This window comes from Mirounga angustirostris, unplaced genomic scaffold (assembly GCF_029215605.1).
Source record: "Mirounga angustirostris isolate CCGP_5_RB_7025 unplaced genomic scaffold, mMirAng1.0.hap1 SCAF_13, whole genome shotgun sequence".
Classification (NCBI taxonomy): domain Eukaryota; kingdom Metazoa; phylum Chordata; class Mammalia; order Carnivora; family Phocidae; genus Mirounga; species Mirounga angustirostris.
In genome coordinates, this window is record NW_026991721.1 from 23,239,251 (window position 1) to 23,256,992 (window position 17,742).

The following is a 17,742-nucleotide window of genomic DNA, read 5'->3' on the forward strand; positions in this document are numbered from 1 at the left end:
GAATCCAGTAATGCTTTAAAATAATGATGCATTTAATTCATCCAAAGAGTAACTGCTAGATATGAAAAAGAGCAGCCCACAGGGATTCAAAACATAGTGTTGATTCAGTCTCTACTCAATGCTTGGCCTACAAAACGTTGGCCAGACACCACATAAAAGCGCAGTGTCCCCTTTCCCATCCACCTGTGGCTCACAGGTACCGAGAGTCCCCAGTTTATACCACTCATTTGGCTTTCCACAGATATGTGTCTTATCTTCCCAGACAAGTAATAGGTGACTTGAGGTTACTTACACGGCCCCACCCCTTGGTACTCGAATAGTCTGGGGTGTGACTAAGGAACATGAATAGTAACTGTAAATTCCAATCCGGTTAACTGACTCTGGTAGCCCAGAGGCCCCCAGGGACCCCCCTCCTCTCTCCTCAAACAAGGGAAGCCAGGGAATACATTGTCCACAGGGAAACATGCTGTCTTCATCAACGGCCTAGATGTATAATCACGACCTTCTGGAACAGAGCTCTCCGAAGGAGCAGAAGCTAAGCCTGTCCCCAAGCCCTGCTCTGGCCCTTGGCAGCCCTCCACTCCACGACTATCGCCACCCCCACTCCCCCCCACTTCCGTTACCTGTTCCAGGCCGAGTTGGAGCTCAGCTGCAGAGCCTGCCGGGCTGCTTGGAATCGGGGCAGATCGCTGAGCACTGGGGAGCTCATGAAGCGTGGCCTGGGCCTGCGGAAGGAGCCCATCTTGTGGAACTCAGTGGGTAGAATGGGAGCGAAGCCACGGGTCATAAGTCCAAGTGAGGGGACGCCTTCTCCTCTGAACCAGAAGGTTCCAAGTGCCCCTGGGAAGGGCTTCTCCCAGAGCTGCCCTCCGGCCGTCAGGCTTTCTTAAAACCACAAATTTAGCCAACATCTGAAAAGAGAGGGCAGTGTTTATTGAAAACTCCCAGGTTGAGCAGATCATTTCTTAGAGGAGGTTGGCTGGGATTTTCCAGCCACACTTTTTTAAAGAAGACTCCAGGACCCTGCAATAACATCCATACCCCACCGGCTCCCATTCCCACTTTTGACTGTAATACTGTGCTTACTTACCCCAAGGTGGGAAGGCAGCGACAACGGGCATAGGTTAAGGCAATCTTACAGAAAGGTGATTTCTCAGCTGTGCCTCACTGTGGTTCCTATAAATACCAGTCAAAGTTTGGGCACTGGCTGGGTTTCTGTAGACCCTGCATCGTTGTGCATTAAGAGATGGCTTTTTACAAAATGCCTCAAAAAGAACACAGGAGCTCCTTCTCCTGGCACTAAAGACCTTCCATGATCTGCATTTAGCATGCCAGCCCATGTGTATTGCTCAGTATTTCCCAAAGCATCAATGCCTCTTCACTCAGGCACATCTCCCCATCCCTTACCTGCTGTTCATTCATTCCTTCCATCAGAACATATTTGCTGAGTGTTCATTATTTATTAACCACTGGGAGCTGTGGAGCATCAGAAGATTTCTAAAACATAATCCCTGCCCTCAAAAGGCTCAAGGTCTACTGAGAAGAGAACTTTGTGTGTATTCGTACGCACAACAAATATTTTTTTCCTGATTTTATTTTTTGGGGTTTTTTTTTATAAATTTTAATTCCAGTATGGTTAGCATACAGTATTAGTTTCAGCTGTACAATATAGTGATTCAACACTTCCACACATCACCCAGGGCTCTTCATGACAAGTGCACCCCCTAATCCCCGTATCTGTTTCCCCCATCCCTCCCCTCCTCCCCTCTGGTCACCATCAGTTTGTTCTCTATAGTTAAGAGTCCGTTTCTTCGTTTGCCTCCCTCTCTTTTATTTTTCCTTTGCTCATTTGTTCTGTTTCTTAAATTCCACATATGAGTGAAATCATGTTATTTGTCTTTCTCTGATTGACTTATTTCACTTAGCATAATACACTCTAGTTCCATCCATGTCGTTGCAAATGGCAAGATTTCATTCTTTTTGATGGCTGAGTAATATTCCCTTGTCTTTAGATACCACATCTTCTTTATCCATTCATCAGTCGATGGGACACTTGGGCTGCTTCCGTAATTTGGCTCTTGTAGATAATGCTGCTATAAACATAAGAGTGCATGTATCCCTCTGAATTAGCGTTTTTGTATTTTTGGAGTAAATATCCAGTAGTGCGACTGCTGGATCATAGGGTGGTTCTATTTTCAAGAAATATTTATTGACTGCACACTACGCACCCATCACTCACCCAGGTACTCACTGGGATACAGTGGTGGTTCTGGACAACATGGTCACTGCCCTGTGGAGTTTACAACCGGTAGGCGTGGTTCCACGCCATGCTTCGTCCCTCTCCCTAGCTTCTGACCACTTTTACTGCTTTCCTTGCCCAGAATTCCCTTCCTTTTCCTCTCTGCTTATCTAAATCTAACTTACCCTGCAGGGCTGGGTTCAAGGATACTGTCCCCTGAGCAGTTCCCAGGACTTTATGGCTTTGCAGTTAAGAGCAATGGCTCTGGAGTGAACCCGGGTTCAAGGCTTAACCAGGCCCCTCCCCAGCTGCATGATCTGGGGCACATGGAGTCCAAGAGTCCAAGGTTATTAGCAGTGCCACCCGCACAGGACTGAAGAGAGGAGACACGAGATCATGTGATGTGCCCAGCAGAACGGCACACCCGAAGCTCGCTTTCCGCAGCACCTCTGCTCCTGTCATTTCAGTCTCGGACTCTCTCTTTTATTTTTTTAAGATTTATTTATTTATTTGAGGGAGAGAGAGAGCAAGAGCACAAGCAGGGGAAGCAGGAGAGGGAAACGACACGGCTCCTATGGGCAAAGGACTGGGGCTTGGAGACGGGCATCCAGGCAATCCATCGAGAGGGCTTGAGACGTGCCAGACATTGTATGCAGACCGCGGGCACACTGACAATGAACTTGCAAAAAAGAAATGACTGGTACTATGTCTTACATTTTTAAAGGAAAGCCGACTTGTGTACCATTCCCCTGTAGTCTTCTTGCCCTCCACTTGCTTCTCAGGATGAACCCACGGTGACTAAAATTTATCAATACGTACCACAGAAATCAAAATAGGCCTGCTCCGCTTCCAAGTCTCAACGACTACACAAGTGCCCCTGGAATTTGGCAAGATCTTTGCGAATCATCCGACGAGGCAAAGAAGAAATAAAACCACGGAGCCCCTTCTGAATCCTTCCACGGGCTGGCTTTGGGATTTCACTTGCCCGGTAAAGGTCACACTATTAAAAGAGGATCCATTTCGCTGCCCTTCTTTAAATGGGCCTGCTAAGGGCAATACGTCTGTGCAATTACAGGATATTACCTCCTTTTTCGAGGACCTGAGACTTGAGGTGACGGAGCTGCCTCCCACTCAGGGGCACTTGAACAGGGAAGCAGAAAGGTGAGCTGAATGGGTCGTCCAGGTGTTTACTTCCCGGCTTCCTGCTGAAACCGCCACTTCCCCAGGAGGCTGTGCGACACAGAGGACCACGGGGCTGGCTCCTGTCTCCCTCCGCGGCTCAGTCAGCAGCCCCAGGCCTCGCACTCCAGGCCGTGTGTGTATCCAGCAAGGCCCACAGGCGGGCAGCCCCATCCACCCGCGGCCCCTTTTCAACAAGGGTAAATTTCAGCCCGAAGAACGATGAGCACAGCCCCCACAACCTTGCCACTGGCTGCCCGGTGACACATGACAAGCAGCTGCCTCCAAATCCATTCTCACCCACAAGACCTGCCACCCTCAGACCCCGACTGGCCGAAGACCATCGGAAGTGGCCTTTGTTTCCATCATTCCTGCTTCCGGAGGGAGTCAGGAGGCCTCCCCAGAGCACTGCGGAGAGGGGGCCCTGGCAGCGCGGACAGGAGCAGCCTGAAGGGAAAAGCGGGCGCCCCCCGTATCCACCTGCTTGCACCGCGCTGGCCCCTCGGGCACAAGCTGGTCCTGACCTAACCATGACAAATGAGAAAACGACAAGACCGATGCGGCCCCCGTGTACAGATGAGCAAAGTGAAGTCCAGAGGAGCACAGCAGCTTGTCCAGTGTCTCTGAGGTGGGAGAGCCGGCACTGGCTAGAACTCAGGTTCCCCGACTCCCGATCTAGAAAGTTCCTCAGGCCCCACCTAGGCCATTCTATAACCTCCTTAGAGAGTCATGGGCACTTCTCGTCTCCGTCTCCGTCTCCTCAAGCCTAAACTCACTGCCCAAGACACAGATGAAGGAAGGACGGGAATTCATGAGGTGCCGACGGCCTGCCTGTCACAGCAGGTGAACTTACAACTCTCACAAAACCCCACTTCAAGACCAAAGTAATCTGCTGGAAGTCACAAAGTGAGGTGGCAGACTGTTGACTGGTGTCCAGACTGACTCTATAGCCTATCCCCACTTTGTCATGCTACCAAACTCAGCCAGGAACCAGAAGCTACCAAGTCAAGTCAAGAACACCCACTCCTGAGATTACATATCCAAGTTTAAATCTCATGCCCCTGAGACAGATAAATGGACATAAGGAACTCTACGACCACATTTTACAAGGGCAAGAGGAGCCATGAGGAGAAGGGAAGAAAGGAGAAAGTGTGGGCTGCCTTAGTTAGACACCCCATTCCTCACCAGCTGTGTGACCTTGTGTAAGTTACTTGACTTCTCTGAGCCTTGACATCCTTCTGCGTGAAATGAGCATGCTAATGGTGACTACCTCAGCCCTGTAGGGGGATAAAATGAGTACATATTTGTAAAGCACTTAGAGAGGACAGCCCATGGCAAACAGCAAACAGCTAGGTAAGTGCTTGTTAAACAAATAAGATAACTTGTCATTTCTAAATCTCCAAGTAATGACAGCAGTGGAAACAAAGCAACACTTCCCCGTTTCTGGCAAGCTTACTGACATCTGGAAAACTCTCCTCTCGGAAGAACGCAAGGTCTCCAAGCTGCCATGGTGGTCACAGATTGCTGAGGCCTTGCCCCCTCACGCCTTGGGCAACACACTTATTTACTGACCCTTCACCTGTGTGTGGCCGTCCCTGAGTTTAAGAGTGTTTCCACACATCACCACACTCGTAAATCTTACCCTAACCTTGCAAGGCAGGTCGAGTAGGGATCCTGTCAGGTCAGGAAACTGAGGCTACGTGATTTGGCCACGGCTGGGAGGCGGTTAGGGCAGGGAACCTAGATCTGGCCCCGACCTCAAGCCTGCACTGCCAGGAAATTCTTCCCCTATATATGTTAAAATATTTTCATTATGCAATGTATGTAGAAAAGAGTTTATACACACACACACAAATATATGTATCGTAAACAATGATAAACTTCCACCTGCTTAAGAAAGAGGACGTTAGCTTGGAAATCCCCTGTGTTCCTATTTTTCTGATAATAGCACACCTACTTCTTTATCATAAAAAAAGGTAAACATGCACATAAATCTACAACATACAAAGTGAAAAAGGCTGCACTCTGGACACTTAGTGTTGAGAAGCTTTCTGCCCAGAACTTGCTGAGAGGACGGAAATGTTCTAGATCTGTGCTGTCCAAGGTGGAAGCTGCTAGCCATGTGGTCAGTGAGCACTTCCAACATGGCTAATGTGGCTGAGGAAGTGAATTTTATTTTAGTGTAATTTTTAATGCCATACACATGTGTCCACACAACATTTGAATAAAAATGGGTAATCTTTTCTTTCCTCTTAAGACATCATGGCTTTCTTCCCATATCCCCGTATACTGATCTACTTTACTATTTTTAATGGTCTCTTCCATTTAGGGGATACCATACTTGATGTAACCAGTCCCCAGTGGATGGGTATTTTCGGAGTTTCCAGTTTTTTGTTCCTGCAAAGAATGAGCATATCCGCCAGTCTTGGGGACCCTGTGCCTCGAATGCCCACTGCCGCAATAGCCAAAAATAGCAAGGCAGAAAGGGAGTTGGGAGGTCTCATGGCCGTAGCTCCCAAGGATGAGTGGCCACGATGGCTCTGGAATCAGGCAAGCCCTGATTCCTGATTCCTCACTGACGGTGACAGGCAGAAAACCCAGTGCCCCGAGATACACTCACTTCTTAGTCCCCAGAAGCTGTGAATATTAGGTTAGATGGCAAATGATGTGATTCCGTTAAGGATCTTGAGAGAGAAGGAGCTCATCCTGGGTTTTCCACGTGGGCCATAAATACCATCACATGTATCCCTGTAACACGAACGCTAAGATGTGAGCAACACGAGCAGCAGCTGAAAGGGGAAAGGCATAGATTCTCCCAATGTGCCTCTGGCGGAGGCCCGGCCCGGTGACACCTTGCTTCTGGACTTCTGACCTCCAGAACTATGACAGAACGCGTGGACGCTGTTTTAAGCCACCGAGATTGTGGTGATTTCTTATTGCAGCCACGAGAAATGAATATACTCATGGTGTGGCCTCGGACCACGCTGACTGCACTCTCTACGTCGGAAAGAAGGGGAAACAGGAAGAGTTACTTTGGAGAGCTGTGGCGATAAGAAAGATGAGCTGTGAAGTGACTGGCAGGCATCCAGGAACTATGAGGGGCTTGACCCTGGTGCAGGGAAGGTTCTGAGCAAAGGTGCCAGAGCCGGGTCGAGCGCTCTCGCTTCCTGTGTGACCTGGCAGCTGACTTAGGTATGAGGGGTGAAAGAGATGTCTCAGGGAAGCCTTAAATTAGTCCCAGTATACAGTAAGTGCTTGATAAATGCTACCTATGGCTTATTTTTATTACCACCACCGCCTCTGGGTTAGCCTGCTCAGGCTGTTGTAACCAAAGACCACAGACTGCATGACATAAACAACAGAAACAAATCTCCTCATAGTTCTGGAAGCTGGAAGCTCAAGATCAAGGTGTTGTCAGGGCTGGTTTCTCCTGAGGCCCCTCTCCTTGGCTTATAGATCACCACCTTCTGGCTGTGTCCTCACATGGCCCTCCCTCTATGTACGTTCATCTCTCTCTGTATGTCCAAATTTCCTCTTTGTATAAGGACACCAGTTAGACTGGATTAGGGCCCACCAAACAGGTTCACTTTAACTTTATTACCTCGTTATTTTTATTTTTATATTTTTTAAGATTTTATTTATTTGACAGAGAGATAGAGCCAGAGAGCACAAGCAGGTGGGGGTTGGGGGGGGGTGGAATGGCAGAGGGAGAGGGAGAAGCAGGCTCCCCACTGAGCAGGGAGCCCGACGCAGCACTCGACTCCAGGACCCCAGGACCATGACCTGAGCTGAAGGCAGATGCTTAACCAACTGAGCCACCCAGGCGCCCCTCATCACCTCTTTAAAGGCCCAACCTCCAAATGCAGTCACATTCAAATACACCGGGAGCAGGTTCTGAACATACGAAGCTGGGGGGCACACAATTCAGCCAAGACCACCACCACCACCACCATCATCACCACGAAAAGTTCCTTGCCCAGTGTCTCGGAGTTTTGGTAGATGTTCTCCTGTGAAGGAGCAATGCAGTTAACATTTAGAGACATGTGCTTCTAAAATGATTTAAATAGGTAAATTGTGGGTGCTTAAGTTATCTGGAAAGCTGGGATCCTGGACACATGAAGGGCTGTGGTGGTTACAGGGTTACTGGGTATCCTCCCCGGCCTTGCTCCCCAGCTCACTGCACAGGGATTTCTTTGAAAACCTCCACACACAGGATCCAAGGTTGGTTTCTTGGAGGAAAGAAAACGTGGTGTCTCACGTTCTCCTCCCAGCAGCCAGGGCCAGCGCCCGGGGAGGAGGGCACAGGCCTGCAGGCCGGCCCAGCAGGCCGAAGAAGGTAGCGCACTTAGTGGGAAATGCAAATCAATTCCACTCAGCCTCCAACCCTGAACTCTGAAAAGGGAAGTAGAACCACGGCACAACTTAAAATAAAGAAGTGAGTGGCTTATAATGACTCTGAGGCTTCCAGGAAAAAGCCATTCTGAGGGTAAAGAACAAAGAAGTCAAAGAAAACTGAGAAAACACAGTCGGGTGTGACCGCCCAGAAAACGAGGAGAGGCCAGTTTCCAGGGAAACCGGAGAGACCGCAGAGATGGCCCAATTTATATGTCCCCCTCAGGAGCAACTGCAGTCAGGAGGCCCTCGGTGCAGCTCCTTCCCTGGGACCTGAACACAGAGACGAAGGGCCAGTGTCCTTCAGCACCGTCGGGATTTGACCCGTCTGCTCGGGTCGCAGCCAGAGTCATCTTGATGATAACGCCCGTGAGGAGGGTGACAGCGCCACTTACCAAGGGCCCGCCATGACACATGCACTTGACATATTCTCTCAGTATTTCCAAAATGAACTTAGGGGGTCTCGGCCAAAACCTTTAATAGATTCGGACAGAAGTATCAGTGCGTCACGTCTTGGGGACGTGTGTATATTACATGTGCGCTCGTGTGCACGGAGTCTAAACGAAATGCCTATTTCACACTGTATGTCACAGTCAAAATGTTTGAAAGCCTCCATGTGCTGTTACCATCCCCACCTTACAGAGGAGGAAATGGATGTGCCCGACGTTTAATAGTCTAAGGTCACAGAGCTTATGACAAGAACCCCACAGCCCGGGGCCCTTGGTGCCCATGTCGCTTCCATGCCCTCAAAGATTTCCCACAGCTCTCAGAATAAATCCCCGAACCCCATCCTCATACCCTCACCTCCTTCTTGCCACTCTGTACCCCAGCTCATTGGTCTTCCTTAATTTCCTCCAACACTACCTGTTCTTCCCTGCCTCAGGACCTTCGCATACACTATGCCCTCTGTGTGAAATATTCCCATCCATTTCTCCAGGTTCAAACCCACAGACCCTTTATCACCTGTCTTTCACTTGCTCAGAGACCTCTCTTTCCCCTCACTCCTGATTAGGTCACATGACCCCAAAGAACACCCTCCTCACCGCCTTTGTTGTCTTGTCACTCAATAAATGCCTACGGAGTTAGTTATTGTTTTGTGAGGTCCGTAATGGCAAGGACTATGTCTGTCTTGTTCCCAGGTGCTTAGTACAGTGCAGGAATTCTGCAGGCACTTGAGGAAGGAGCAAATGAACCAGCCACATGAGAAGCACTACTTCCAGGAGACAAGGGAACTGTGCGTGGCTGTCAGCTGAGAATACCAGCACCCCAAATTACACAAGGCTTTACCACATGAAATAACCTGGTAATGAAATCTAAGAAATCTGGATTCGAATCCAACCATGCAATTGATTAGCTGGGTGACCTGAGTTGATGACTCAGTTTCCTCATCTTCAGGGGCACCTGGGTGGCTCAGTCAGTTAAGCGTCTGCCTTCGGCTCAGGTCATGATCCCAGGGTCCTGGGACTGAGCCCCGCATCAGGCTCCCTGCACCTCGGGAAGCCTGCTTCTCCCTCTCCCCCTGCCCTTCCCCCCAGCTTGTGTGCTCTCTCTCTCTCAAATAAATGAATAAAATCTTAAAACCAACAACAACAACAAAGCTTCCTCAGCTTCAAAAGAGTGGCGTATGCTTCTCCATGAGATAACTGAGATCTTAGCTTTGGCCCATCCAAGGGCCCCCCCCCCAAATTAAAGCTCGTGTTAATATTTTCATAACTCTGTGTTCTTCACAAAACCGTCGCAGGTTCCAAGAGATGACCTATGACCAGGGTTTGGGGCGGCAGGTACTCTCACACATCGCTGGAAGGAGAGCAGTGTGGGCAGCTGCTAGGAACGGAAATTTGACAAGGGCTGTGCTCTCTGACCTAGCAATTCTACTTCCAGAAATTTTACTCTAGGCATGTCAAGGGACTTACATAACCAGGGTTTTTACCACCGCCTTCTTTACGACAGCAGCTGATTGGAAATAACCTAGATGCCCAGCAACAGAGGATTGGCTATGGAAACTTGGGTGTCCCACGTGCTAGAATCCCATGCAGCTCCAAGAATGAACAGGAAAACTCTTAAGTACTGACTGGTGTGCCCTCCCATCCGAATGAAAGTGTGCTAAACATGGAATCGTGTGTGTGTTAGGCTACCATCTAAGTAAAAGAAGATGAAAAGAGCATGTACATATTCCATTGCACTGCATAAAGTACCTCTGGGAGGACAAACCAGAAATTGAGAACACCTGTTTCCCCCAAAGAAAAGGGCTGAGTGACAGGGACACGGTAGGGAAGACTTTTCTCTGCAAACTTGTTTGCACCTTTGAATTTTGAAACATGAAAATGTACGACATATTCAAATAAATAAGTAAAAACAACAGTGAGGCCTCCCTCACCCCCACAAAAGAAAGGCGAAAACATAAAGGTTATTGATTTGTTCAAAGTCACTCAGCTGCTTGGAAGAAGTGAGGTTTCGAACTTGGCTTCTGATCCCAAACAAGTGATCAATTATAGTTCATTCATTCACTCATTCGACACAAATTTATTTCTTCGGCACTTATTCTACAAGAGGAGCTGCCTTGTACAGGGACACACAGGTCAGAAAAACAAGCCCTGGGGGAAAAAAAGAAAACGAAAGGAAGACCGATTTCTTTCCCTTTTTGCACCACACGTCGCCTACTTGCCACACTTTGTGGAACCTCACCAAGAGTGGGCAGGACCTGCCTGGGCTATAGGAGGCAGTCACTCCTTAATCCCATCTGGTTTTTGCCAACTCAGGACACAAGCTCAGTTTTGCCAGATCCGAATTTTCCAAGAGATGCCAAAAATCCAGGTTTTTTCAAACGTGAAATCGTGTGATTTATAAATGTTGGCCACGAATTCACCAAGTTGACTCACACTTTAGGGGCCCAACTAGAGGTTTGGGACCTTTCTTTTATCCCATCACAGCTAGGATCACCAGCCTTCTCTCACCCTTCCCTGGGGCCTCCATCAGGTGTGACGTAAGCCCCCACAAACCAGCCACCGTGGGCTTGAGCAAGTCACTTCCCTTCCTGAGGTCTGTTGGCTTATCAGTTGATGAAGAGTCCGGCCTAGCTGGTGGCCATGAGCCCCTCAGCATCGTCAGCTCTCCGTTCAGCCCCTACCCTGACTGCCCTACAGACCTGAGCACCTCTGAGAGAGGAGGCAGCAGATGACCCCCAACATGGCACAAACCCAGAACTAGCCACCACCTACCACATCATCTAGCTGACCAGCCTCTTAACTATCAGCTGTCTTATCTCAGTCCTACCCCATCACTGACTCTGCACTGGAACTGCGAGCTCCCCTTCGTATTACAGACCCACGCACGCACACTCTTCCAATGGGACAAGCCAGCAGCATGTGGGGGATCTCGAAAAGAAACCCACAGCAAACAGGACACACCAAACCGACCCAGGAAACTAGATCTGACCCCCACACACCCCACCCCAGCCCAGCCCACTAGATGGAAACCAAGCCAGAAGTGGGTATTCAAGAGTGCCGAGACCATTCTGCAAATCCCCTACCATGACTATTTTACTCTATTTATCACTGAAAAGAATATACTAGCTTTCATCAGGGGCCGGCCAAGATAATCAGGATGGTGCCACACCTCTGTCTGCATCTAGCATCTCAGGTCATCTCCACTCAAAACTAACAAGGCAGGTTTAATTTTCCCATGTTGCCGATGAAGAAACTGACGGACAGGGATTAATTTATCCAAAGTCAGAAGATTAGTTAAGAGGGACCTGAGCAACAGATCCTACCTGATTCCAGGGCCTGAGCTCCTAACCGCTGTGGTTTAAGCAACACTCACGTCTGCCACACGCAGAGGTGAGAGGTGACCACCACCCATGGCTTCCCTTCATGCACACCATCGACAGCTTCTTGCCTGGCCCGGGCAGCAAGCGCACTCTGTCTCTCACAGGAAGGAGGCTTTGTTTTCTCAGGGCCCTTACCAGCTTGTGAGGTCATCGCGTTTGTTTACTTGTTCACTGACGAGCCCCGATGGCATGTTAAGTTCCTCAAAGTCTGAGACCTGACCTGTCTCATCCCCTGCCGTGTCCTGCTGTGAGCACGGCACTGGGCACGTACGAGGTAAACATCTCTGAATGATGGAATGACTCATGGACTTCCAGGCCACCGGCAGAGCAACCTTCCCGTTATTGAGGGACCAGAAAAGTTCTCCCCGGATGACTGAACTGGGATCCGTCCACCTAAGTATGACTGTCCACGGAAACGTGGACCGTGGCCGTGTGGACCAGGAATCCTGGGTCTGTGTGCGGGTGTGTGGAGCCTACAGATGGGGCCCAGGAGAGATGCCTGCTGCAGAGCCACGCCTTTGTTTTGATTAAGGACCAAACTTCGCAACTCTTAGGAGACAAAAGCCAGCCGAGGGATAGACACTGCCACAAACAAGAAAATGTGAAGGGTCAAGTTCGGACTATGGAAAAGGCTCCACGGGAAGAATGAGAGAACTTTCTCATTGCTCCACTGGAAACCGATGCAGACAGAAGAGTCTCGAGAATGTGAATTTAGGCAACAGTAAATATTAGCGCAAACAGGATGCAAGCTCAAGTGCTTATCTCTGCTTAGCCAGGCTTTCTCAATGCCCAGAGGACTCAAAGCACTGACGATTCGGATCCAGCTAGCAGTAATTATTTCATCAGACTATCGCCCTCACCCTGGCCCGCCAACTACTGTATAATCACCAGAAAAAAATCCCCTCCTTTGGTACAAGTCAAGCAAAACTGTGGGGAATAACCACACATCTTATTTACTCATCTGTGAGCCCCACTTGAAGGATCGAGTTGCTTGGAGTGCAAATTGTGAAGGTGCGGCCCATAAATGCCATCCAGAGTGATTCTGACGGGCCTACGAGATGATAAACTGGAACGTCTAGACAGAAGCGGTCGCTGAGGCTGACCATTACGTGAGCAATTACACTTCTGACATGTACCATCTAAAACCCTGGTGGGTGACACAGCGGGCCAAAGCTACTGTCTGGCAGACAATAAGAATTTTCAGGGTGGGGAAATGTGCTCCAGATTAACTTGTGCTATTTGTTAAAAATGAGCTTCACCCTCCCACTGCAAGAACAGGGTGACATGCTTTTTCATGAGAAAATGGAATCAAGGGAAAGGAAACTTCTCCGTGTCCTACTGTAGCCAAGTATAGGGAGCACTGAATAAAGACTCAGAAAACTAAAGAGGCTCCTGGGATCTCATCACTTCACAGAGGTCATGGGGTTACTTCAAGTTCATTCAACAACCAAACGTTAAGAGGTCCAGTATGTGCCAGGATCTGAGAAGAGGAAGCATAGAGGGTAAGGAAGAATAAATTCCCTGCTTCCATGGGGCTCAGGGTCTTGCCAGAAACATTCAGAAGTCATGTTATAAATGCACGTTGACAACTATAATTGAAGATGCGCAGTGGAGACAAGACTGAGGCGGAAGGGTAAATCACCTCTAGTTATAAGGCAAAGCTATTAAGGAACACCTGGGTGGCTCAGTCAGTTAAGCTCAGATCATGATCCCAGGACCCTGGGATCGAGTCCCTTGCTCAGCGGGGAGCCTGCTTCTCCCTCTGCTTCTGCTGCTCCCCCTGCTTGTGCTCTTTCTCTCTGACAAATAAATTAAAAATCTTAAAAAAAAAAAAAAAAGGCAAAGCTATTAAGAGACCACGTGAAAAATATAGGTTCTCCATTTTCTTGCCAGTTACTCTAAAGAACATGGACGCTGGAGCCTAGAAAGGAAATGCGGGGAAGGAAACAAGCTTTCATAGGTAAGCCTTTCAGAAGCTTGAGTATCCTTTTTTCATTTGTGATGGACAAGGAAAGGATAAAAAAAAATCACATTTCAACAAATATTTCGGGAGCACCTACTAACCTGAACACAAAGATGAGCCAAATGTAGTCCTACCAGTAGCAAAGAAACAAGAAGAGAGAGAAGAATTTGATCATGATTAAAGAGAAAGACAAGAAGGCCTGAAGCCGGAATGGCAAACTCAATTCTCATCGGGGCCGAGGCAGGGAACACCACGGTGTTAGAGAATCCAGTCTTTTTGTTATTGTTTTTTTTTTTTTTTTTAAAGCTGGGAACCTGAAGTTTAGATATCAAGTCTCCTAATTTTTATATTTTAAACAGCGGTGGACCAATCCCATTATTTTGTAGTTAGGAAAACTGAGGCCCAGAGCAACGGAGCAACTTGCCCACGGTCATACAGCTCGCCCACGGCAGAGTTGAGATCAGATTCCAGATCTCAATTCTTTGACCCGTGTTGTCTCTAAGATGCCCGTGAGGACCAACGCAGGGACTCTTTCAACAGCTCCCCTCTCTGCAAAGTTGATACCGACACCTTTCGGGGTGTCTTGAAAGTAATCAATTGTCCTGTTGGTCAAGAATTTTTTAAAACTTTTCTCAGAACACTGCAAAGGATTACTTTGTTTGCCCCCCAATTTTGCCTCCAGATACTTTACAGTGAAAGGAGTCACACAGCTCCACAGTGGGGGACCCAGCAGCTGGCACGCTGCAGCAGAATTCCCCGAAATGATGACGCCAGTTGACGTGATGTCCCCCAAAGACATCTGGAGAACGACAGTGAACTAGTTCCAAAGGAGTATGTGGAATGAGACAGCAAGCATTAATGGGTTTCCACTGAGGATTTATGCAGCTGAGGTCACAAGCAGGTTGTAACAGGGTCTGACGCAGCTCAGTTCAGAATAATACACACACACACACACATCACAGCCTGGGCTGGATTCCTGCCCCCAGTCCTTGGGAGGAAGACAAAAACAAACGCTCCTTTCAGGTATTCTCCCAGGCTCAGCTCAAGCTGACATATACTCTAGTTCCTGAACGAGGGAGCCCAAAGTGGTCCCTTAATCCAAGTATTTGCTAAAAACCTAAAAACCTAACTGTTGTCACAGATGCCTTCAACAAAACACAGAACTCAGCCCGGGTCAGAAAGAACCAGCCAAGCCAGAGAAAGTCCTGTAACAGGGAAGGAGGAGTGAGAAACTGGGGGTGCTGTTGGCATGCGGCAACCTGCTAAGGCGAAACCAGGACGCTGATGAATGCATTAGAAAGCGCATATATTTGTACCCCAAAATTGAGGAGAAGGAAAGAGAATGAAAGCCCAGAGAGGTAAATACGTGCTTTTAGGTAGCATATCATTATATGCAAAATAAATTGTACAAACACGCATGATGGGTTCTTTGGGCAGTGGCACAGGTAAATGCTGACCATATTTTCCCATGGGCCACGGTCAAAAGAAGGAGAGGGGCACCTGGGTGGCTCAGTCGTTAAGCGTCTGCCTTCAGCCCAGGTCATGATCCCAGGGTCCTGGGATCGAGCCCCGCATCGGGCTCCCTGCTCCGCAGAAAGCCTGCTTCTCCCTCTCCCACTCCCCCTGCTTGTGTTCCCTCTCTCGCTATGTCTCTCTCTGTCAAATAAATAAATAAAAACCTTAAAAAAAAAAAAAAAGAAGGAGAGAACTTTTGGTGAGTTCTACCACTCTCTGAAACTCTCCGGGCACAGGTCATCCGTCAGCACACCAGGGCCCCGAAGAGGACCGGGCAAGTGAGGCACCGTCTCTCAGGGTCATGCCCTCCGTGGTTACACCCTCCGTGCCTCTGAAGCACAGAGTAAAGATGGCTGATTTTCATTACAGGCCTATCCTTTTACTACAGAGGTAAAGGACCACATCATACTCCATCCAGAAAGCTTCACGTAGGTGTCCCTAAATTTCCGACAAAGAACTCCGTTCACCGGCTTGCCTTCAGGAGGCTGACTGCACCGGATGTCCCTGGCTGGGAGTTTCTGCTTCGCAAAGAAGCCGGTATATAATAACATCATTTATTATCCTGCTAGAGAAATGTAGTATTTTTAAAAGGTGGGGAGGAGGAGAACACCCTCTACACATTTAAAGAATATAAAAAAGCCTCCCAAATCCCAGAATACGTTAGAACTAGAACTATCGTGGATTAAAAAAAAAAAGTCAGCTTAAATTTAATAGACCGTTTAAATTCCTGGTTGATGGTAATTACAGAGCAAGCAACATTTCTTTAAACGCTGCTAGACAGAACTTAATCCAATTTAGGTAATCACTAACCTTTGCTGTTTTTTTTTTCCCCCTCCCTCTCTCTCCTCTAAATGAAATCCAAGGATTGATCTACAAAGGCCATAAACTGGCAAAGCATAAAAAAAGAATATTTTAAAGACAGAGATTGGGTGACTATTACCACTAAAGGCCAAGTCCAATTAAAATGGAAACAGGTCTCACGAGCTCCCTAATTTATATTGCCTATAAACTGGGGATTCTAACCAGGCATCATCACAACAGAAGGTATGCTGAGGAGGGTGGGGGTCCTTCCTTCCCCGCTGGCCCCCTCTGGGCACCTCGTGTGGCCTCCCAATTGCCAGGTCTTGCTTTACAGTATGACAGCCATCCCCTGCCAGACCAAGGCTGATAATTCTCTATACTCAAAGTATCTGCAGGGCCTCTCTCCCTCTTCCATGAATTATCAGAATTATCCAGACGGTCCCTTCAGCTCATCCACTGCTCACCTACCTCCTATCCCCTCATTTTTAGAGCTCCCACACTGCTCGGGTACCCACTTCTGATCCAGAAACTTCCATGTGAACCACCAGGACTTTACTGAGTACTTGGCACCCTGGATTCTTCACCGAAGGCCTTCAAGGGTAGATATCAAAACATACTGGAAAGCACAAGGTGCTTAAGTTAATGGCTGTTCGTCAGGAAAGGAATTAACCTCTCTGAGCTTCTGTTTTTACATCTTAAAATAAGGAAAAGAATATTCACCTGCTCAGGTGGTGAGAGGCTCAAATGACATCACCATGGCTGCACCTGGCTCATAAGAGCTGCCCAAGAAATATGTTGGCTTGTTTGTTTTAACTGTACAAGTTTCAAAGTAAACCTTGGATCCCCAGTTGCTGAGAAAAATGTTCATTAACTCAAGTTCACCTCTGATGTCTCATCATCGCTTTGCATCATTTACACTCCCAACCTCCTTCCTGGCTCCAAAGTGGAATCTTCCCTTGCCTTCTGCTTATCAGGATATCACTCTCTCTGTTCCCAAAGTCCTAACCCAGCACAAAATCCCCAAAATATTGTATTCTCAACCTTCAGCAATTGAGATATTCACACTGACTTGTTAACAAATGATACGGTCTGTAAGCATTACTTTTAACATTGCATACAGAGAGGCAGCTCTAGGGAACAAACTTCTAATGAGGAACATTAAACAGAGTAGGGATCTCTCAGAGGGGCTCACACCCTACTTCTCAAATCAATTCTGTATTGGCCTAGCTCTGCAAAAACCATGAGAAGGAAAAAGGCTGCAATTCAAGAAAGATTTCAGTACACTTGACCTTGTACAAGGGCTCTACAAAAGGAATGACCACAGGAAGTAATGAGGGTAGAAAAATAATTAAGAAATCCACAAAGTCCTAATAATTCCATTTCCTACAGATAAATGGCTTAAATCTTGCACATACACAGTCAGTGAGCAAACTGAAGATGATGACATTTAGGTCTGGACTACCAGCATGAAATTTTCAGGTACCAGAGTAACAGTTTTCTAAATACAAGATTAGGACTTTTTTCCTTCAATAATTGAGCCATTCCGTGGTACTATGTGACATAGAGAAAAAATAAGAAAGAAGAAGCCACCAAGTTACTCAACTATAAGCCGATCTAGTCATCAACTGAGGAACAACAAACTGAAGGGAAAGATCCTCAGTACTGGCTCCCACTAGAGGCCTGGAGTAACAGACCCAGACCCCATCCTCGGCTCTACCCCCGTGTGTGTGACTTGGGACAAACCACTTAAATAGTTTGTCCAAAGCCTCAGTGGGCTCATCATTATTGTGATGGGGATATAACAGTACCTACCTCATCACTGTTTTG

The 17,742-nt window shown here is 47.9% G+C and overlaps 1 protein-coding gene across 11 annotated transcripts in view; it reads right to left on the bottom strand.

Moving 5' to 3' along the window:
• PRR5L (proline rich 5 like) overlaps positions 1–17,742 on the bottom strand; it is a 72,366-nt gene that overhangs the window by 51,584 nt on the left and 3,040 nt on the right. For 7 of the 11 annotated variants that reach the window (XM_045893889.3, XM_045893888.3, XM_064576627.1 and 4 more), the window contains exon 2: positions 624–911. In XM_045893889.3, the coding sequence (XP_045749845.1) occupies positions 624–787 (164 nt within the window). In that variant the 5' untranslated portion in view covers positions 788–911. The other 4 variants (XM_064576624.1, XM_054511982.2, XM_064576625.1 and 1 more) reach the window with 4 other exon arrangements.